Source organism: Podarcis pityusensis (genome assembly GCF_964106645.2).
Source record: "Podarcis pityusensis genome assembly, chromosome: 5".
In the NCBI taxonomy this organism is placed as follows: domain Eukaryota; kingdom Metazoa; phylum Chordata; class Lepidosauria; order Squamata; family Lacertidae; genus Podarcis; species Podarcis pityusensis.
The window spans coordinates 87,397,329-87,419,746 of NC_138032.1; the positions used below are offsets into that span (position 1 = coordinate 87,397,329).

A 22,418-nucleotide genomic window follows, 5' to 3' on the forward strand; every position below is an offset into this window, starting at 1 on the left:
TCAGAATGTGCAACACGGTGATAAGAAGGGATTAGATAAAAGGGAGCTGAAGTGGGGGAGGGGGAGAATCAGGAAGGTCAACTGCCTCCAGGAAGACCAGAGGTTATTTTTTTTTTTTAAAAAACTAATCACAGAAGCTCAGATAAAAGATACGCAATCCAAAATCATGCTACAGATGAGTAGCAGAGGCAAACAAGCTATGGGAGCCAGAAAGGCAGTTTCCAGGGGTTAGCAGCGCTGAAAATTTCTCCTCCACAATCAGTGGGAATTGTAGTGTCACAATCTTGCACGTGCTTATGTGAAAGTAAGCTTCGCTGAAAACAGAGACTTTCCTCCAGGGCAGGGCCGTCTTACCCATAGGCGCTAGGGGTGTGGGGCACCCGAGCGCTGGGCTCTCAGGGGCACCAGGCTGAGAGTCCAGGGACCGAGAGTTGAGTCTGGGGTCTCAATCTCCATCGGTCGGAGCACTGCGACAGGCTCTTCTGCTCTGTGCCGTGAGTTCGGGGGTGACCGAACCAGCGAGACGCTGAGGCGGCTGGCCAGCTCGGCCCTCCTGCGCGCCTGGGACTGGGCAACCTGGGGGGGGGTGCCAGGCAGATCTTTGCACCCCAGCGCTGCATATGCTTAAGACAGCCCTGCTCCAGGGTCCTTGTACATACAATTGTGCTGCTAATTATAGTGTTTACCCTCATTAACAGGGAAGAAGAAGAGGAGGAGGAGTTTGCATTTGATATCCTGCTTTATCACTACCCGAAGGAGTCTCAAAGCGGCTAACATTCTCCTTTCCCTTCCTCCCCCACAACAAACACTCTGTGAGGTGAGTGGGGCTGAGAGACTTCAGAGAAGTGTGACTAGCCCAAGGTCACCCAGCAGCTGCATGTAGAGGAGTGGGGAAGCGAACCAGATTACGAGTCTACCGCTCTTAACCACTACACCACACTGGGAGATTGCAGGCTTACAGAGAGATCTCAAGAATGTTTACTCCGATTATAGAAGTCACAAATTTAATTAAAAAAAAAGATCTGTATATCATCAGCATATTGCTAACAATGCACCCCAGAAACCTACTTTACCAGATACAGGAAAAACGGTTGATCTGTTCTATGTGGGCTCACCAAAAGCACTGGAGGGAATAATTATGGGACTGGAAGTGATGGTCCTCAGCGCCATTTAGGGGGCTGGATCTAGCCCTCTGGTCAGCTGGCGGGTCTGCGGGCTGGATCGATTCTCCAAATGCAACTGCTTCGAAACCCCAACGACCCTGCCAAATGCCAAACTACAAGTGATGAAAAGCTTTCCTCCGCTTCATTTAAAGGGGAACAAAAATGTTTCCAAAGGTTACAAAAGAGAGCCCACATTTTTTTATTATTAATACCCAGGGCAGTGGATGTATTAGACCAGGCATCCTCAGCCTGCCGCCCTCCAGATGTTTTGGCCTACAACTCCCATGATCCCTAGCTAACAGGACCAGTGGTCAGGGATGATGGGAACTGTAGTCCAAAACATCTCGAGGGCCGAAGGTTGGGGATGCCTGTATTAGACTGATATCTGGAGCTCAATTCAGGTAAGGCTGGAGTTCTGTCAGTGTGTGGGGTCCTAAGCTGGACAGATGAGGCATGGCCTATTCTCCTTGGATTACATCCCCTCTGAAGGTGCAGGTACATAGCTTGGGGGCACGTCTGGAGCCATTACTGTCGCTTGAGGCTTATGTGGTAGCATGAAGGGCCTTCCATCAGCTTAGGCTGGTGGCCAAGCTATGTCCCTATCTGGACAGGGATATCCTTACTTTTCTTGTCTACGGAAATGCATTATAGGTGGGGCTGCCTTTGAAGACAGTTCAGAAACTGTGGCTGTGCCCCATCTGAGAGAGGTCCAGAGCATGGGTAGGCAAACTAAGGCCCGGGGGCCGGATCCTGCCCAATCGCCTTCTAAATCCAGCCTGCAGACGGTCCGGGAATCAGCGTGTTTTTACATGAGTAGAATGTGTCCTTTGATTTAAAATGCATCTCTGGGTTATTTGTGGGGCCTTCCTGGTGTTTTTACAAGAGTAGAATGTGTCCTTTTATTTAAAATGCATCTCTGGGTTACTTGTGGGGCATAGGAATTCGTTCATTTATTCCCCCCCCCCCAATATAGTCCGGCCCACCATATGGTCTGAGGGACAGTAGACCGGGCCGCTGCTAAAAAAAAAGTTTGCTGACCCCTGGTCCAGAGGGTGGCAACTCAAGAACAGCCCTTCTCTGTGGTGGCTCCTCATTTACGGAATGCTCTCCCCAGGGCAGCACACCTGGCACCATCACTGCTTTTTTTTTAGGTGCCAGGCAAAAATATTGTTATTCACCCAGGGCTTTGGACCTTAATTTTCTACCTATCTTTGAGTGGGGTGGAACCGGATCTGTTTAATCCGGATTAGTACTTGCGTGTTTTAGGATACCCATACTTATTCAGAGATATACAAAAAATACATGCCCATTACAAAGTATCTTTTTTATAATAGGCTGATGTAAAATAGCTACTTAGTCTAAAAAAAAAAAGCAAAAAAGGAGAAAGGAGAAAAGACGAGGGGGAAAAAAACTAAAGAGAGAATTAAGAATAAAGATACAGTATTCAGTCTGTAAGATCCAACCATTCTTCCTATAAACCAGTATTTTGCCCCATCTTCAACTCCAGCTACTACAAGTTCATTTTCTCTTTCACTCAAAAGGTCCGTAAGAAATTTCTAATCCTTAACAAATGCCAGTAATGGCGTTTTCTCTAATTTTCTTTAATTAAGCATGTTAACTTTGCCATCTCAGCCAAGTCCAAGAGTTTTATCAGTCAGTCTTCTATAGTGGGTAAGGCCGCATTTCCCCATCTTTGTGAATTTTTATATTTGTTTCCAATGTTCATTTTGGTAAGCTGCTTTGAGCTTCACTTTTTTGGGGGAGAAAAGTGATGAATAAATATAATAATAATAATAATAATAATAATAATATAATAATAATAATAATAATAATAATAATAATAATAATAATATTAATAATACTAATAATTAATATTAATATTGATAATAATATTAATATTATTATTAATATTAATATTGTTAGTTTTTTCTAAACAGAAGTCTGAAAGAGCAAAAACCATGGAGCAGCTTGTGTAAGGTTGCTGATAAGTAAAATGCAGACACCTGCAGGCCTTGCCCTCAAATATGGTAGGTTTTTTTTTTTAAGGAGGTGGGGTTACTCCCCAACGTACAGAAAAAAAGCAGACTTTAAAAAAGATATGCTTTAGGCATTTCAGTTATATTGAGTCTTTTAAAACTGGTTTAAGACAAGGCTAGCCTTTTAACAGTCAAAATACCACACACCTCTTACAAGTCAACCCAATACTTTCTATCCACACACACTGAATAAAAGCCTGCTTTTATATCTCCAAGGAAAACAAGAGCAGAAGATCTGAGAATAGACACCTGACCCTTCCTACAATTCCCATCAAGCCTGACTCTTGCTAGCTAGGGATGATGGGAGTTGTAGTCCAAAAACAACTGGAGACCCAAGTATAGGAAACACTGTAGGGCAGGCACGGCCAAATTCGGCCCTCCAGCTGTTTTGGGACTACAACTCCCTTCATCCCTAGCTAACAGGACCAGTGGTCAGGGATGATGGGAATTGTAGTCCCAAAATAGCTGGAGGACCGTATGGTCGATAGAGAGATTTATAAGCATGATAAAAAATTGTTTTTATATGTGACAACAGCAGCAAAAAAACTATTAGCCCAGCGATGGAAGCAAGAAGAACTACCAACAAAAGAAGAATGGCAAATGAAACTGATGGACTATGCCGAGTTGGCGAAATTAACTGGAAAAATTTGGAACCAGCAAGACCAGACTTTCCTGAAAGATTGGAAGAATGATATATTTGAAAGGCAATTGTAATCAATTGACATCGCTTGTAGGGTTTTGAATTATATGAATTATTGCGAAAAAGGACTAAGGAGGAGTTTATTTAAGATTTGGATTTTATAGCAATAACTATTAAAATAAAATGCAAAATCAGAAAGAAAGTTAGAAAATCATTAATCGAGGTTGACGGAAGTCCTAGGCTGTGATAGCCAAAGGTTTGTTATATTGTATAAGATGGGATGTTTTGTTTGGAAAATGTGTGCAAAACCAATAAAAATTATATATATAAAAATAGCTGGAGGGCCAAGTTTCGCCATACCTGCTGTAGGGTCAAAAGGAACCAAATCTATTCACTGTATGATCCTTTCTTAAGTGTGGCGGGCATGTGGCTTCCTTTTAAGTCTTTGGTTTTCACCAGGACGCATTTAAGGGATTTGCCAGGTAGAAAGGATCCTAGGAAACTGCTTTATACAAGAGTTAGACCACTGGTTTGTCTAGCCTGGTATCATTGACACTAAACAGCAACTTCCTATGGTTTCAGGCAGGGGTCTTTTCAAACCTGAAAGAGATGCTGGGGACTAAATTTTTACAGCTAAATTCTACAACTAGGCTAGGGCCTTCCCTGGGCTACAACTCCATTTTCAAGGGGGAAACTAAATCAGAGCTGGAATGCTCAACCATGGGTTACATCTACTATGCAGTGTTTGAACCTCAGATATATAAGCTGGGTACCAAATGGCTGCTTAAACCAAGGTTACAATTGCTGAAATTGAAAGTCTAGTTGCCATTTTTCGGCAAAACGGCTCTAAAGTCTTCTTTTTCAAATGATGGGAGTGACTGTGATTGATAGACTATTGTATTTTAATATACACTATTGTATTTTACTATTCTGCTGGAAGCCGCCCAGAGTGGCTGGGGAAACCCAGCCAGATGGGTGGGCTATAAATAATAAATTATTACTATTATTATTATTATTCTCAGGTAAACAGCTGGCTAGTTCAGATGACAACCTTGAGCTAGGTTAAAAACTCTAAGAACTTAAGGAAGGAAGGTCACTTGATCCAGGGCCAGTCCACATATCTATTGACCTATTCCGAGCTCTTTTTCTTAATGGTGACATGAACCATTCATAAAATAAGAATATTCTTCACAACTGTGAGCAGGGCAGATGGGTGTTAAGTGAAGACAAGCAACAACAGTTAACTGTTCGTTGCTCCTGCTCAGGCTAACAGCATTTAGGTTCCTGAAATTCATTCTGATTGCGCAGATGAAATATAACTGATAGAACTCTACAGGGTGGGGTATTAGTGTGTGAAAACTGCCCTAATCCAATGATCCCCAGGCATGCACCTCCAGATGGTGGAAATGTCAGGCACCATCTTGGCACCCAGACATCTTCACTTGGTCTCAGGTGGTCGTTAGGGGACCCCTGACCATTAGGTCCAGTCATGACCGACTCTGGAGTTGCAGTGCTCATCTCGCTTTATTGGCCGAGGGAGCCGGCGTACAGCTTCCAGATCAAGTGGCCAGCATAACTAAGCCGCTTCTGGCGAACCAGAGTAGCGCACGGAAACGCCGTTTTCCTTCCTGCCGGAGCAGTACCTATTTATCTACTTGCACTCTGACGTGCTTTCAAACTGCTAGGTTGGCAGGAGCAGGGATCAAGCAGCGGGACCTCACCCCGTCACGGGGATTCGAACCGCCGACCTTCTGATCGGCAAGTCCTAAGCTCTGTTGTTTAACCCACAGCGCCACCAGGTGGTCGTTAGCGAGGTGCAAAATGCGCCTGGCTAATTTCAAACACTGCTGTTAATGTTATGTGAACCTCTTGCACTTTGAGCTGAAATCACTCACAAAACCAGCTACCATCGTTAAATTCACGGATCCTTTCCTCCTCATATTTGAAACCTTGAAGAATTTCAACCAATGCACCATTCTGCCCCCCGGGAGATGAAATGTGCCGTCAAAAATAGAAGCAATTATATAGCTGCCCAGGATGAGGCTTTATGAACCGTAAGAAAAACAGCTTCATTTTTCTTCTCACCTGAGTTAGTTAAAAGCTCTTCATTAACTCTGGGCAGGCAGACGTCAAAAACTAAAGCAGCCACAGCTATATTGATGGGAGAGACTTTTTAGGAAGGTCACAGCCTTCTCTGGAAGAGCGCAGAACTTGCTGGCCTCACCAAAAATGTTCTTCCCTCAGCTTGGGGCAGGCAATTTCCAAAACCTCAGGGAAAGAGATAAACTGCTCTGAAGGTCTTGCTCTAGAACAGGGATGGGAAACCTGTTGCCTTCCAGATGCTGGAAACCTCATGGTGCAGTGGGTTAATGCACCTGGCTGCTAACCAGAAGGTTGGTGGTTCGAGCCCACCCAGCGATGGCTGTGGACAGGTTCCTGCATTGCGATTCTATGAAATCTAAGTCCTTTCACCCTGACCAGTGGCCATACTGGAAGCAGGAGTTCCACAACATCTGGAAGCCCTGAGGTTAGCCACTCCTGGCATAGAGGAAACATCTGCGACCCATCGGCAGGCTGTGCAGGATATGAGCAGCATTCAAAAGCAAGGCAAGGCAAGGCAAATATTTGGCTGAACAGTGAGTAAAGCAAAATCAAAGAGATAGACTTTCTCACCAGATAATTCACCCGTCTCCCTCACCCTGGGGAGAATGATTTGCAGAAGGAAAGGGATGCTGAACATCTCAATCAATCCACCAAGTTAGGGGTAATTGCATTCCTCACCTCTCAAGTAATGGCCTCTGTGTGATGAGGGGGGCGGGACACACCTGAGCTTTGCCTGCAAAGGGGAAGGATAACTCTAATGTTGTGGAGGTGTTAGCAAAGAGCTGGTGTTCTCTGAATCAGGCCCACATCAGCAGCTGTGGTTCTTTTCCTTACGCTTTTCTCCCTGTTTGTCCCAGAACCCGCATTGTCCTATATACTTCCACTTACTGAGATGTGGCTGGGGGAAATGACCAGGGGAGACAGGGAGGAGGAGAACACCCTTAAGGGAACTAATTAGCTGCTCCTGCTCTTCCTCCAGGAAGTCCCTTGCACCTACAAGGGATGGCTGGGGGACACATTTCATTGAATCACATACAGTCGTACCTTGGAAACCGAATGCCTTGGGAGTTGAATGTTTTGGCTCCCAAACGCCGCAAACCCAGAAGTGAGTGTTCCGGTTTGCAAACGTTCTTTGGAAGCTGAACGTCCGAAGCAGCTTCTGAGGTTTCCGACTACGTGCAGGAAGCTCCTGCAGTCGATCGGAAGCCGCGCCTCGGTTGTCGAACGTTTTCGGAAGTCGAATGGACTTCCAGAACGGATTCTGTTCAACAACCAAGGTACGACTGTAATTGCAAGTTAGAAGGCTCTCCAAATGGCCGTGCCTTCGGGTGAATTAGCAGCTTAACTACCGTATTTTTCGTTCTATAAGACGCACCAGACCACAAGACGCACCTAGTTTTTGGAGGAGGAAAACAAGAAAAAAAATATTCTGAATCTCAGAAGCCAGAACAGCAAGAGGGATCACTGCGCAGTGAAAGCAGCAATCCCTCTTGCTGTTCTGGCTGCTGTGATAGCTGTGCAGCCTGCATTCGCTCCATAAGACGCACACACATTTCCCCTTACTTTTTAGGGGGGGAAAAGTAAGTCTTATAGAGCAAAAAATACCGCACCCTACCTGGTCCTCGGGTGCTCCTTGGCCACACCCATCCCCCAGGCCACGCCCTTGGCCACACCCATCCCCAGGCCACGCTCCTTGGCCACACCCATCCCCCAGGCCACGCCCTTCACAAGCCCTGTAGGATGCCACCCTTGAGGGCTTCTTCCAGGCTGGAATGTGTCCTCAAACTCTGATGGTGCCTCTTGCCTGGATGGAAGTTGGAGAAGGGGCTTGTGTAGAAACTAGCCTACACAACTGCGGGGCATTTTTACTCCTCCGCCCACTTCTGGCTTTGGTCCTGCCCACCACTGACATGGTCCCTTCTCCCTCAAAGATTGCCCAAAAGCAACATGGGTCCTCTGCCTGAAAAAGGTTCTCCCCAAGCCTGTTTATATATATATATACATATATTGCTGAGAAGTGAACACGCTAGCCGTCGTTCCACGCGAATCCTCAATAGCTGCCGCTGAGCGTTGGGTGCCAAGAGCTGCTGCATGCTGGCAAACATGCTGGGAGGGGGCGGCTGCAGCTTCTGCCTGGAAGCAAAAACGTGCCAAAAATCTCTATGCGCGTCAGCTGAGTGACGGAAAGCACCGAGCCTCCAACTGCTCCACACTTTCATATGGAGTGCGCCATTAGGCTTCGTATCCTTCCCTACCCCACCCCCTCAAAAAACACCCCCTACTCCCTTGTATGAACAGAACTGAACGCTCACACACACATACAAAGATAAAATAAAAATTAGAAGAAGTCCAAATCCCCAACTAACTGGACCATAAAGGGAAAGGGTAAAGGGACCCCTGACCATTAGGTCCAGTCATGGCTGACTCTGGGGTTGCAGCGCTGATCTCGCTTTATTGGCCGAGGGAGCCGGTGTTTGTCTGCAGACAGCTTCCAGGTCATGTGGCCAGCATGACTAAGCCACTTCTGGCAAACCAGAGCAGCGCATGGAAACGCCTTTTACCTTCCCGCCAGAGCGGTCCCTATTTATCTACTTGCACTTTGACGTGCTTTCGAACTGCTAGGTTGGCAGGAGCAGGGACCGAGCAACGGGAGCTCACCCCGTCGCGGGGATTTGAACCGCCGACCTTCTGATTGGCAAGTCCTAGGCTCTGTGGTTTAACCCACAGCGCCACCCGCGTCCCATAACTGGACCATAAAGATGAATGGAAAACTAATCAAATAGTGTTGCATCTCTTCATAAAAATATTGTGGCCCAAAGCAGCTCTGAAGCAGGAAAGAAAGAAAACTTGACATGGCCACTTTTATTTTGAAGACAGGCAGCTCTGCGTTCAGCTGTTGAGTTAGAGAGCTGACCAAACAGCATATCCAAACCTCCCAGCAGAGTTTAGAAAAAGCAGGAGGGAGAAAAGGGCACCCCCCCCAACAAAGTCAGGAACCTCCCATAAACTCCCCTTCATGTTTGTTTTGTGCCCTATAAGCCACTTTTTCCTCCAAGGAGCTCAAGGTCCAGCATGTCGTTCACCCGTTCCTCATTTAATCCCGCAAACAACCCTGTAAGGTAGGTTAGGCTGAGAGCGAGGCAGTGACTGGCCCAAGTGGGGATTTGAACCCTGATCTCCCAGGTCTGAGTCCGACACTCAAACCACAACACCACTCTGGCTGTCTTGCAGCTCTCTCCCTCTGAGCTGAACTGTGGTGGGAAGCAAAAAGAAGGGGCAGCAGCAGCAGCTCCTGCCTTCTCCTCTTTTAAGCAACGCAATATGGAGTACCTAGGCTGGAAAGAATGTTCAAGTTGCCACTGCTATCTGCGCGCTCTCTCTCTCTCAGTGCAGCTTAGAGGGCTGAGCATGCAAAGGGAAGACACCTCATCTTTGCTGGTCCAGGTTCTCTTTCTGGGTGCTGCAATAGTGGGGATTCAGCCCAGCCAGCCCAATCCCTCTCGCTGAGCCACCCAGAGGGAGAGCAAGCCAGAGGAAGGCAGCTGCTAACTCCGTACAATCGCTCAGCTTAGTTTTCTCTAGGCAGCAAGGACAGGGCAAGGGGTGGTTGCTGCTGCCAGTTCTCCACCCCAGCCCTCTCTTTCTCTCCCTCTTGGCAGGGCAGCAAGGAGGGCTTCCCAAGTCCAGCCCAATCCCCAATGATGCACCACCCAGAGGCAGACTCCGCACACAAATTCCAAGCTCCTAGGCAGCCCCATGGACCCCGTTTCTCCGCCAGTGCTGCTACCCACTCCAGACTACAATGAATTATGACCCTTAGCTCAGAGAACAAAATAGAAACCCCTTCATTTCCGAATCTCCCTTTCCCCAGCCCCATTTGTCAAAGGACAAAATGTACAAAAAGACTACAGAGGTTTTGCACGATGCTTCCAGGTAGAACCAATATCTTAATTAGCTGCAAACTAATTTTTCTATATCTTACAGCAACCAGTTAGCAGTGTGCAGGAATTTCTCGTTCAGAAAACGTAGGAGCTGCGAAACGAGAAACTTTTTTTTTAAAAAAACCCACACACCACTGATTGAAAAGGACTATTTACGTCAGCACGATTCGTACCAAGCCGCCCTGCCCATCGCCCCTGCGCGAAACAAATGTACCCGAAGGCGTGCACCCAGAGGTGTGGGTGTCGATGGGAGCTACCCAGGGCTGTGCGTGGGTTTGCCACATGACATGCCTACTCTGACTCGCAGGATGCAAGACTGTATGGGCGACGGGGGCGGTATGGGCGACAGGAGCTGCCATCCTCTGCGCACCTGCCCGCTGCATTTCTAACTATACGTGCGTAAGGTGCAGCCGCGAGTCTGCAATTGGCCCCGAGACGAGGAGGAAAAGCAGGGTGGGGGAGAGAGGGAGAGGCGTCATCCGTGCTCTGCTTTCAACTCATGCCCGTTTACACCTGTGGGGAGGAAGCCTCAGGTGCCACGCGGCCCCAATCGTGTGCGCAAGAGAGAGAGCGCAGGGGCAGCCAAGCCCCCTATGCCTGGGCGTTGCTGGGTGTGCAGGGATGCCAACTTGAATAAAATATTTGGGGGGGGGGGCGAGAGAGTAAGCCCCGCCCTGCATAATAAATCACAAGACGCCGTGCACGGACAACATATGAATGGCAATCCCAATCAATTTTGTGGGGGTCGGCCCCCTCAACTATTTTATTGGGGGCCCCGAAGGGACCTGCGCCCCTAGGAATTGGCTCCTACGAATATTTCACTGGAAGGGGTGGGGAAAGGGACCTTAGTCCCTAGGAGTTGGCTCCTATGGCTGGGCGGGAGCGCGTGGAGCGGAGAAGCGAGGCCGGCGGTGGCGCAGACGCGCGCCACGATCCGGCTTTTTCCGACGGCAGTACCCGGGGCGAGGCTCCCTCCGGCGGCGGGCTGCCTCCTTTTCCCCGTTGCCCACCCCACCCGGCGCCGCTCGATCCCTTACCGGCTGCTTCTTCTTCCTGCGACTCTGCAGGCGGCTGACCACCAGGTCGGTGTAGAGCACGGGCTTGAGGGTGCGCGAGCGCTGCGGCCAGCCGTAGCAAAAGGTCTCCATGCCGCGGCAGTTGCGCCCGTAGCGCACCGAGCACATGGAGCGCGAGCGGAGGCGCCCGGCGCTGCCGCTGCTGTTGATGCTGTTCACGCCGATCATCGCGGCCGGTGCGCGGCTCCGGCAGGCCGGCTGCCTGGCCGAGAACCTCGCCTCCCGGGAACGGGGCTCCGCGAGCTTGAAGGCGGCGGAGCCTCCGCCCTAGCGCAGGGAATCGGGGCCCGGCTCCGCGCAAGGGCTGGCGAGCGTCTCCCGGCTCCCGTCTCGCCCTCTCCGCAGCGGCCAACGGCGGGCGGGGAGCGCTGCGCAGCCAGGCGAGCGGCGCGCCGAGGAGGCTGCCGGAACGCAGGGGAGGGGGAGAAGAGAGGGAGGGAGGGGACTGCGATCGGAAAGGGGGAGGGCGGCGGCGGCAGCGCGGCTACACGTGCGACCTCCAGAGTCGCGCTTGGAAGATGGAGGAGAAGCGAGCGCAATGCCGAGGGAAAAGGCGCGCGCTGCGGGGAGAAAGGGAGCCCTTTCCCAAACGACCACCTTGTTGCTAAGCCTTAGCGGGGGGGGGGGGTAGCCAGGTTTTTCTGCCCCGGGTGCAGCCTCCAGAGGGGCGCCATGGAGGCTCCCAACCTCTGCCTGTGTATGCAAATATGTGGGGAGGGTGCCAAACTGTGGGAAAGAAATTCTAGTTTCGGCCCTGCCTTGTTGCAGCGCGGGGCTTTGCAGCTGTATAGCGCCTTTCCTGCAAGACAGACCCTTGTCTTGCAGGGTTTCGGGACAGTTCGGGCCAAGCATGCTTGCTATAGGCCATGGGTGCCAACTTGAATAAAATTCGGGGTGGGGTGGGGTAGAGAAGCCCTACCCTGCATAACTGATCACATGATGCCGTGCATACACACTATTTGAATGACAATGCCCATCAATCTGGGGGGGGGGGCAGCCCATTCAAATATTTTAGGACCTCAGCCCCTAGCAATTGGCTCCTATGGCACATAGCTTTTAAAAACAAAAGGCGAAGCAAGCAAACAGGTGGTGCACATTTCAATGTTTGGGGCAGAAGCGCACCCCAAAAGACGGCAAAAGTGGAGAGGAAACTTCACAAAATGGCAGAGCTGTGGATTGCCCTCACCCTCGCATTTTAACAGGTACAGTGGACGGGTAAAGCAAGAAACACTCGCCTGAAACAAGACAAAAAGGGAGGTACAACAAAGAAAATGGTACCCTCCCTTCCCGAGGCACTCATTTCATTTGCTTCTTCCATTTGTTTCCAATAAGCCAACTCCTGAGACACTTGTCAGCATTTGCCATCTAGAATGGCAGCCGAACTTAAACTCGAATCCTTGCTCACTGGGTAACCTTGTGCCAGTTACAGTCTCTCAGCCTAACCTACTTCATATGGTAGCTGCGAGGATAAAATGGGGAGTAGAGAACCATGCATGCCCCATTGAGCAACTTGGAGCAAAGCTGGGATATAAATAAAAATAAACAATACTCAGTTCAGCTGGGGCCATTGCAAGGGATTTCAGAAGCTCTGAGCTACCACACTTTGCAATCAGACCCAATTGAAGACACAGCCAGGATTCTGCCACAACACTTTTAACTATCCCAGCTGAATTTTTTGTGGGAGGTGACTTTTTTATTATAATTTGCATAGACAATGTGGAGGGGGAAACAGCCAAGCAAAATAATGGCACGTCTCTGCTTTTTATCCAAGTTCTGGCTAACACAGCTGTGCAAATGCCCCAAAGGTTTAGGCTCCAGGGAACATGCAGTCCCACAGTGCCTGAGCCTTGGAAACACTATGGATCCATCGTTCCTGAGCTTATATGAGCAACTTGAACGAGTTTAAGGTTAGGCAGAGCCTTTATACTCTTTGTAAGACACCCAAGTCATGTGAATTGCGGTGGAAATGGTGCAGAATGCAGCTGCCAGTTTATTAAATGTGGAAGTCTGATGGAATCCTCATTCCATGGAACACTGATCCCAAAGCTCTGAGCTCAGTCCCAAGTTGTTACTAATGGTTTACTGCATGCTAAGCTAGGGATGATGGGAATTGTAGTCCTAGCTTCCCAGCTAGCTAGGGGTGGTGGGAGTTGTAGTCCAAAAACGGATGGAGACCTACGTTTGGGAAACTGTAGTTTACCGAAAGCCCTAAACTGCTTGGTAGCCAAATATCTGCTGGAGTGCCTCCTCTGATACCAGCCAATTTGATGCATAAAATTGGTGGGGGAAGGTGAGGCTCTGTTTGCAGTCAACAGCAGGATTTGGGGAGAGGGGACAAATGGGAGGACCGTCTCCATGGTGGAGCCCAACTTCAGAATGATCCCCACAGAACAGCCAGGCCTGTCACCCTCACTGCTAGCTTTCAGACATCAATAAAACATTTTTTTATTTACCCAGGCTTTGCAGTGTGACAGTGCGATGTTTAATCCTTAGTAGCAGTATCTGGTTAGTGTTTTAATTACCTGTTAATATGTTTCATGTTATGTGTTTATCGTAAATCCATATTACCCAATGACCCTGTTCCCATTCCCCCCCCCCCTCCTTCGGCTTAGATTTTAATCCAAGCTGGATAATAAATCCAGTCAGCCAGCCTGCTCTCAAATCCTCACTTACTCCATGTGTCGGCGTGAACTGATGGTAGAAAACTGAGTGAGGTCTTCCATTTCCCAATCTGTTGTTCTAGTTGCTTTGCTTAGCAATGCAAAGTAGCCTCTGGGAAATAATGCAATAGTCCTTGTAAACTAAATTCCAATGTGCTCTTTGGCTTGGTGCATCTCTATGCGGTGCTCCTAAAGGAGGAGAGGGGGAAATGGAAGACCTTTCTGCTGCTTGGGGTAGGAAAAAGGGGGGATTATTAAGGGATAAGTAGGGTGGGGGAAAGGGCTGGGTAGATAGGGGGATGAGTTAATGACTCAGTGGGGTGGGGTAGAATTCAGGTTGTCTTGGGGAATGAAAACTCATCCATTGCTAACGGAGACTGTATCAGCAGATGCCGACAAAGCTCAGTTTGGTCAGGGAGACTCTGAGAAAATGGAATTGCAAATTAAGGAATGATGAAGGTCATTTAAACCCAGTTTTGGGGGAATGTCTTAGTTGGTGGACTAACTCAAGGTTTTCACCGTGCTGCAGAGTTCTAAAAGCCAGCCTTGTGGACTTGATTAATATAAAGAAATATGCATGAGAAATTGTTTGAAAAATATATGACATTTCAAGGAGCACTGAAAAGCAGATACAAAAAAAAAAGTGGGGTGGTTGGGAGGTGGTCAGGAAAGTGAAACGTAACAGTTTCAGCTAAGTCAGGGGTAGGCAACCTAAGGTCCGTGGGCTGGGTGTGGCCCAATCGCCTTCTCAATCCAGCCCATAGACACCCCAGGAATCGGCATGTTTTTACATGAGTAGAATGTGTCCTTTTATTTAAAATGCATCTCTGGGTTATTTGTGGGGCATAGGAATGCGTTCACCCCCCCCCCAATAATCCGGCCCACCACATGGTCTGAGGGACGGTGGATTGGCCCACGGATGAAAAAGGTTGCTAACCCCTGAACTACCGTATTTTTTGCTCTATAAGACTCACTTTTCCCCTCCTAAAAAGTAAGGGGAAATGTGTGTGCGTCTTATGGAGCGAATGCAGGCTGCACAGCTATCCCAGAAGCCAGAACAGCAAGAGGAATTGCTGCTTTCACTGCGCAGCGATCCCTCTTGCTGTTCTGGCTTCTGAGATTCAGAATATTTTTTTTTCTTGTTTTCCTCCTCCAAAAACTAGGTGCGTGCGTCTTGTGGTCTGGTGCGTCTTATAGAGCGAAAAATACGGAAAGTTGTACTGGAGATGTTGCATTGCATTGTTCCATACAACACCCCAAGGTTACAGATTTAGCATATCTTACAGGGCAGGAAGCAAATTGCATTTTGTCACTGGAACCTGATGCAGAACACTCCATGTCTGCCAGTGTGCATCAGTTAGGTGCTTGCAAGAGCCAAGCATCGCCAGCTCATACAGGAAGCCATGGTGCAGATGAAAAGCTGCTAACATCTTCTATTTGGTTTAGGAAAAGCTGTTCTTTTTAGTGCAGAGAGCTGAAGGAACAAGAGATCTGAAGCCCGAGTGAGATGTTAAAGAGAGATGTGTGGGCATCACTGATCCACACCTCCCCAGTAATGTTGAATTGAAAGCCTGTGCTGTGTAACGTTATCATATTAGTGTGTTCCTGTTCTGCAACGCTGGCTCCTGCTCAATAGACTGAGAAAATGCTAACTTGGATGATCACATCTCCCTGCCCCCCCCCAGCTACGCTTTACTGGTGAGACATGTTTTGATGGTACCCAGTGCATTTTCCTGCAGCAAGCACACTGGTCCTGGTGCAAATGTATGCTAGCAGAGGAATGCAGAATCATTTTCAACCCTAGGTCTGCATTCCCTTCTGAGCTACCTTCCACATGCCGGTAGTGGGGAGGCAAGAAGCAACAGTGGGCAATGCGACAGGTGTGGATTTTGCCGTTTCTATACACACACTCACCCACCCCTCTCTGGCCTCCATCCAGGCAAACAAAAAGCACGATCAGGGTTCAAGGACAGCGCTAGGCCAGTGAGGTGTGTGGTTAGTGTGTGTGTGGCCTGAAGAGATAGATCCCCGATAGGGATGGCCTGGAGAGAAGCATTTGGCTCCTGGACCAGGTGTTCCCCATCCCTCTGCTGGAAGGATGAAAAGAGGAAGTGCTTGCAAGGGGCAGTGTGGTGCAATGGTTAGAGTGTTGGACTAGGGCCTGGGAGAGCAGGGTTCGATTCCCCACTCGACCACGAAGCTCACTGGGTGAGCTTGGTCCATTATAAGAGAACAAGGAAGGTGTTCATGGTGAGTTCCGGCATCTCTTTTTCTAGAAAAATAGCACTGGTTGTGAGGATGAAACAGTGAGGAGGAGGAAAACCATGCATACTACCTTGAGATTCTTGAAAGATAAATGCAACACATAAATAAAACATGGGAAAAGCACCAAAGTCATGTGCCCTTCAAATGGTAATGCTTCCTGAAGTGAGTCTGAACTGCAGTGGACCCAGCAGTGTGTGGACAGAATCTGGAGGATCCAAAAACTTTTGCATGCCAGGCTCTTGGCACCTGCAGGAAAGGTCACTTGATGTGAGCAGAGCAAGAAAACGAAGCTGCATTTTATGATGACCGGTAAGGCACAAACAGGGATGGTCAAATTTCAAGGATGCAATCCCACCCAACAGATATAATTTAGTATAACTTGTCCACAAAAGGAAGTTCTAGGCAAACACAGGTCCACTCAACACCTTGTCTTTGGTTGTGACTCTCATTTGGGCCCCAAAGGTGGGGAAGGGGAAAAAAAAAAGATTTGGTTTAAAGAAGCAGCAGAGAAACTGCTTTTCTGAATCCAGTGAGTCAATCTGGGTGTTTGGGAACACCTGGGATATCAGGTGATTTGAAAGTGAATGTCTTTTCAAAAGATGAGTTCCAGGTGTGTCACAAACAAGTGATTATTCTTCAGAACTGAGATGCCTTCCTTCCAAAGGTATCCCTGCTTCCCCAGAGCTCAGGTAGCAATGGGCTCTCACCCAAAATGTGCCCAGAGCAACAATGGAGAAAAAGCTGCACAACTGCAACTGCCCAAGCCCAGCCACACCAGATTGCAACAGTTTTTAGGAGTTACATTCTTCTTCTTTTTTTTTTTTTTTAATAAAAAAAGTCTGTCAATGGGAAGCACTCCCACTGCTGTGTCACTAAAGGGCAGAAGCCCCCGGGGGAGCACTTCAAAAAGGCAGCCACAGGGTCACCTACAATAATGCATCACTATCTCTGCTTATAGGGGATGCGGGTGGCGCTGTGGGTTAAACCACAGAGCCTAGGACTTGCCGATCAGAAGGTCGGCGGTTTGAATCCCCGTGACGGGGTGAGCATTCAAAAGCACGTCAAAGTGCAAGTAGATAAATAGGTACCGCTCTGGTGGGAAGGTAAATCGCCAGAATCGGCTTAGTCATGCTGGCCACATGACCTGGAAGCTGTACGCCGGCTCCCTCGGCCAATAAAGCAAGATAAGCGCCGCAACCCCAGAGTCGGCCACGACTGGACCTAATGGTTAGGGGTCCCTTTACCTTTACCTCTGCTTATATTTTCTTCCTAATTCTAAAAATAAAAAAATCTTTCAAAGGATGTGTCCAAATATACGAACCAATTGTTGCTGGCATCTGTCTGTCTCAAGAGACAATGGAATGTGCCTCCAGGGAAGAAGTCAAACCCCTGCGCTAGCAGCGCCAAAGTGTGTATGGAGGTGCTGGGCTGCCCGGATGACAAGACCCCTGCCCTCTTGGCTACGCTGATGTGGTCCAAACGAAAGCAGAGTAATACGTTTGTCACCACCGCGATGGAAGGAGCTGCCAGGAGCCATACAAGGTGCCATCCAACCATCTTAGGGACTCCACTCCTGATTTGTGCAGGGTTTACTCCTTAGCCTTTTCTTCTCCAGGAGATATCCCACAAGGCAACAGAGGTTTAGGATCAGAGTTTTCCTTCTCCTAGATGGGCTACCTTCCCAGGTGGACGAGCCCCATCTGCCCCTCATTTCCCTCTATGGCAAATGCAGTAACTGCTGCCTTGGCCATTGGACCCACTATTGGTCTCGTCTGCTCAATCCGCCACAGCCTGTCTTCCCAAGTCCCTAACTCACGGAAGGTTCGAAGCCTATCAGATGCCCTCATCTGGTTTGTTGGCCAGTTGAAGCCACTTTCCAGGGCACAGGTGCCAACGCCCTGGAGCCCTGGGTGCCCAAGCACCCACAAAATTTGCCATGAAGAGGCTGAGCACCCACAAATTTCGGTGCCAGGGCCATGCACGCTGCACGGCACTCATGGTCCCGGGCACCCACGGTTGTGAGGCCAAGTTGGCAGGGTGTGGCCGCTGTCGCCTACGGACAGCTTCTAGGAGCCACAGGTGAGTGCTGATTAGAGGGTGGGGACCAAAAGGGTGGGCAAACAACCCCTGCAGGAGCACAACGTATCTCCCACCAGAGGTACTACCGCTCCCCTAATACCCCATACACCCCAGCATATGGGGCGAAGAAATATCCTGGCGGAAGGGACCGCTCTTAGGCAGAGGCTGTGACCAGCAGCTGAGAGAGACCTTGTGCTCCTACGTCCTTGAAGCACTATTGAACTATGAATCAGAAGCTATTCTAATTTACTTAGCCTCACTGTCTAAGAACACCATTTAGCTGACGCCGAGAAGGTCAGCGACCGTACCGTCTTGGTACGTGTGGGAGAGCAGGGACGGGGGGTCCTCTTCGCTGCTCTAATTGTGGAAAGAGTGATGATGGAAGAATTTCAGGCTTCTACTCAGACGCCTGAATCATGCCTGTGATGCTCTTGCTCCTTGCTTGCCGAGGGCAGATGAAGCCCCTTGCTAACTGGCTGTTTGCACAAGTTGTGTCAGTGCGTGCAGGAGTAGCAGGAGATCTGAGCAGGAAGCCATTGCAGGGCTGCATCGCTAAGCCAGCAAACCTTTAAGAGATGTCTGGCCTGTTCCAGGACCTCTGCCAGACAGAAGGAAGAGGTGCAAAGCTCACCCACCCACCCACCTCCTTGGCAGAAATGGCTGGTTGCTCAACATGCATTTCTTTTGCATATTTCTAACTCACCTTTCTTAGAAAAGCCAATATAATTTTCTCAGATTCCTGGGATCCAGTGCCAAGGGATACAGCAGCACCCTTCTTTTCTTATGCAGAACAACTGTGGTGTGTTCTACAGTCAGGGACACCCTCCCTCTCCGGTCAGCCATTAACCTCACTGGGTGACCACAGGGCAAATACCAAAACTCTCAGCCTAACCTGCTTCACAGGTTGTGTGGATAAAATGGGGAGGGGGAAGAGAACCATGCATACCAGCCCGAGCGCCAAACTGTGTGTGTTCAGGACATCCCTGACGGGAACAGGTCCTTGCAGAATTAAGTGGGGAAACTGAGGCATGGGTGCTACAGAAAGCACATAGCAGCAGATCTGTATATGGAATACAAACTGCTTCACTGCTTCCTAGACCGATGTGCTACTGAGAAGATGAAACTGTTTCTTTCTGTGCGGCACCATGAGACTGGTGTCAACACAAAGATGAACAAGCAGAACAGAAGAGGTTGTCCTCTGACACTTGCACTGTGTGTACTGAAACACTGCTTCTTGCGAAGAGAAAAGAACAGAGAAAGCACACGGGTGCAAGGGAGAATAAAGGCCGTTGTCTGCGACATGCTTGTTTCGTTCAAGCCCTGGCTGCAAGATGGGATCCGTAGGCAATCACACCTTCCCGCCCCCAGTATACAACCACGCTGAAGCAAGAGCAGTGAGAATGGTTCCCGAATGCGTGCTTCCTTCTTCCCTCCTGAATAACTTTGATTTTTGCTTATTTTCTATTAGGCTGTGAGCCTATGCTCAGAACGGTCTTATTTTACGATGCTGTATAGCTCTTAGAAATGGGTCGCGGGTGGCGCTGTGGGTTAAACCACAGAGCCTAGGACTTGCTGATCAGAAGGTTGGCGGTTCGAATCCCCGTGACGGGGTGAGCTCCCGTTGCTCGGTCCCTGCTCCTGCCAACCTAGCAGTTCGAAAGCACGTCAAAGTGCAAGTAGATAAATAGGTACCGCTCCAGCGGGAAGGTAAACGGCATTTCCGTGTGCTGCTCTGGTTCGCCAGAAGCGGCTTAGTCATGCTGGCCACATGACCCAGAAACTGTACGCTGGCTCCCTTGGCCAATAAAGCGAGATGAGCGCCGCAACCCCAGAGTCGGTCATGACTGGACCTAACGGTCAGGGGTCCCTTTCTTTACCTTTTTATAGCTCTTAAAAAATATGTGTGTCAGGGGGGGGGGCAAGCGGTTTTCATAAGTGTTTATTAATAATAGCGATCTCATTTTGTTTCGGATGATGCATGAACATGTCACAATAAGTACCGCCTTACGAAAGCATTCCTTTCTGCGTGAGGTGGGAGGGATCGTTCCCCCCCCCCGAAGTGAAACCAGGTACTATTTTAGCAAATAGGTGTATCCAGGAGGATGCCTAACTTCTTGTCACCAGCTGCTCTCTGTAAAAGCCTCCACAGGCTGTTTTCTTCCCAGACGCACCTCCCCCTTCCACTTTAGGAGCCCAGCTGTAGGGGGTAGTAGTTAGTATCCCTTCTTGCCTCCTGATTCTCCTCTTCAAAAGCTTCCCTTCCTCAGATCTTAGATTAGTGATATGAAGGAAATGAGTCGGAGGGGTTTCCCCCCATAAGGTCTAGTTCTGCCCTAAGATGGTACCTGCCACCCATAGTTCCTGTACATTCTTGTATTGAAAATAATTAACAAATGCCCTTTGAAAGAGTCACCTTTTAATTGCTCCATAGCAAGTTAATTGGATAAATGTTGTAGCCCTACTTATTACAGTTTTTGGCTTTTTATCAGGCTCAGCCACCGGAGGAGTCGGGAGAATTCCCGTTTCAGCAAAATAAAGACTTCTTGGCTATGTCTGACACCATATTTCCCCCTATTATATATTGAGTAAGTTGACAGGAAAGTGGCCAGGAAATCGCAGCAGCGGAGCAGCAGAAATGCATATTTGAAATGTGACATTTGAACCACATCTTGCAAAGACCTCCCCTCACCCTCCAAGATCTTCTAAAAGGTGTTTGGGTGTAAATTTGTATGTTTTGGTGTAAATTTTCAGACACTGCAAACATGCATTTCTTCATCTGTTACCTAATTGCGTCACCCAATTTTAAGGGCAGCCCAACTTTCTGACAGCAGGGGGAGTCTTTGAACAGAGCTGCCCTTGGGCTTTAGGGTGGCTGAGTCAGGACCAGCAGAGCTCTCTGTACCTCTGCCTTACCCCTGTTCTTTATCTATTTGCCACCCCTGATTAGCTCAGTCCCCAAGCAGTCTGTTTCTGAAGGGCTAAGCAACTTGAAAGAGCACCCCTCTTTCCAAACTTTGTGAGCTGGTGCCCCCTGTAACTTCTTCAACCACCACCACCAGCACCCCCCCATGGGAAATTCAAAGAGAGCCACCAGCCATTTATCCTATGGGTAGGTTAGCCCTGCAGGACACAGAAACTCAGGTCATTGGGAAGTTTTGGCAGACACAGTATGTGCATTTTCAAAGGAGTCTTCCCCAATACAAGGCCTGCATTTTATTTAGAGGTGGGGAGCCCTGAAGAAGCCAGAGGTTTTTAGGGTTCTTAGCCACATACTAGATTCCACGAAGGCAGTGACATAGCATGGGTTGCCGGTGCCCGGAGTGGGGCAAGTGTTGCACCCCCTTGTGGACTGGGCAGCAGGGATGGAGGCATGCATCGGTGGGGGGGGGGGAGACTTCCCACCTCTGGTGCTTTCCTGCCTTCCTCTCGGCCAGGCCAGATGGCACGTAGGTGGCGGTGGCGAGGTGCGGGGCTGAGGGGCTGAGGGGCATGCTGGCAGGCACCTGAACCAGGAGAGCTCAGGGCTGTCCTCGCGTGTCCTCTGTTGCCTTCCAGCCATGGCTCCCCACTGCTGGCAAGCCCAGCACCAGGAGCACTGAGAAATTCTGGGCCCGGGGCCACCCTCCCCCATGCTATGCCACTGCATGGAGGATTCTGTTCACTTTGATAACTACCAGTGCGCATCTTCTGGGATTCAGTGTGGAGAGTAGAGATCCTCTTCTGTTTCCAAGCACAGCAATCTCATAGCCATATCGCAGAATAAACGTCCTGGCTTCAGAAAGCCTCTGTTTGAAAACGTTGCTGGCCAGGACAATGGTGCCATTTCTTCCTATTCAAATGGCCTCTCTTGGATTGAGGAGTAGGGAAGCCCCTATCGGCCTGGGCAATTGTCCCAGAAATAATGCCATGCAAACAGATACCACAGCCTCTCCTTGCCCTGCACAAGAAGAGCTCTTAAGGGATTTACCTTGAGCAGTTCCCGGGGGAAGTCACTGCCTTCGTTGAGTCCTTCCAGGTTCCCAATGAAATCCAAGCAGGACATCCGCTTCCCAATGTTCTGTTGAGGAGGAAAGGGGGAAGGAGTAAAGAGTGACAGAGTCATGAGAAACAGAAGCCATGAAGTCAGATTTATTAGGTTAAGATGTCAGAAGATATGGTGATAAGTGCTGGGTTGTATAGCATTATAAAATAAAAATGCTTAGGCAATGTAATGGAGGATAGGTGTCCAATGATGGCTTTTAGCCATGGTTGCTTAACACAATCTACATATCTTGATGCAGTGTGGGGAGCTGAGGCGCAGTGTTGGAAGACATTGCTGTATGGAATGATGGGAGTATTCTGTCCCATTGTCAGAGGGGAGGAAAGATTCAACTGTCATTCTGGTCACCTTCTTTATGTGAAATTCGGCTTGGGTGTGTAGGGATCTTGTCCTTCATCCAGGGACGCAGTGTGGGA

The 22,418-nt window shown here is 49.0% G+C and overlaps 1 protein-coding gene across 3 annotated transcripts in view; it reads right to left on the reverse strand.

Annotated features, from left to right (window-relative positions):
* Nucleotides 1–22,418, reverse strand: part of PSD (pleckstrin and Sec7 domain containing) — a 90,432-nt gene that overhangs the window by 32,594 nt on the left and 35,420 nt on the right. For all 3 annotated transcript variants that reach the window (XM_081005436.1, XM_081005437.1, XM_081005438.1), the window contains one exon: nucleotides 21,931–22,020. In XM_081005436.1, the coding sequence (XP_080861562.1) occupies nucleotides 21,931–22,020 (90 nt within the window). The remainder of the gene's footprint in view (nucleotides 1–21,930; nucleotides 22,021–22,418) is intronic.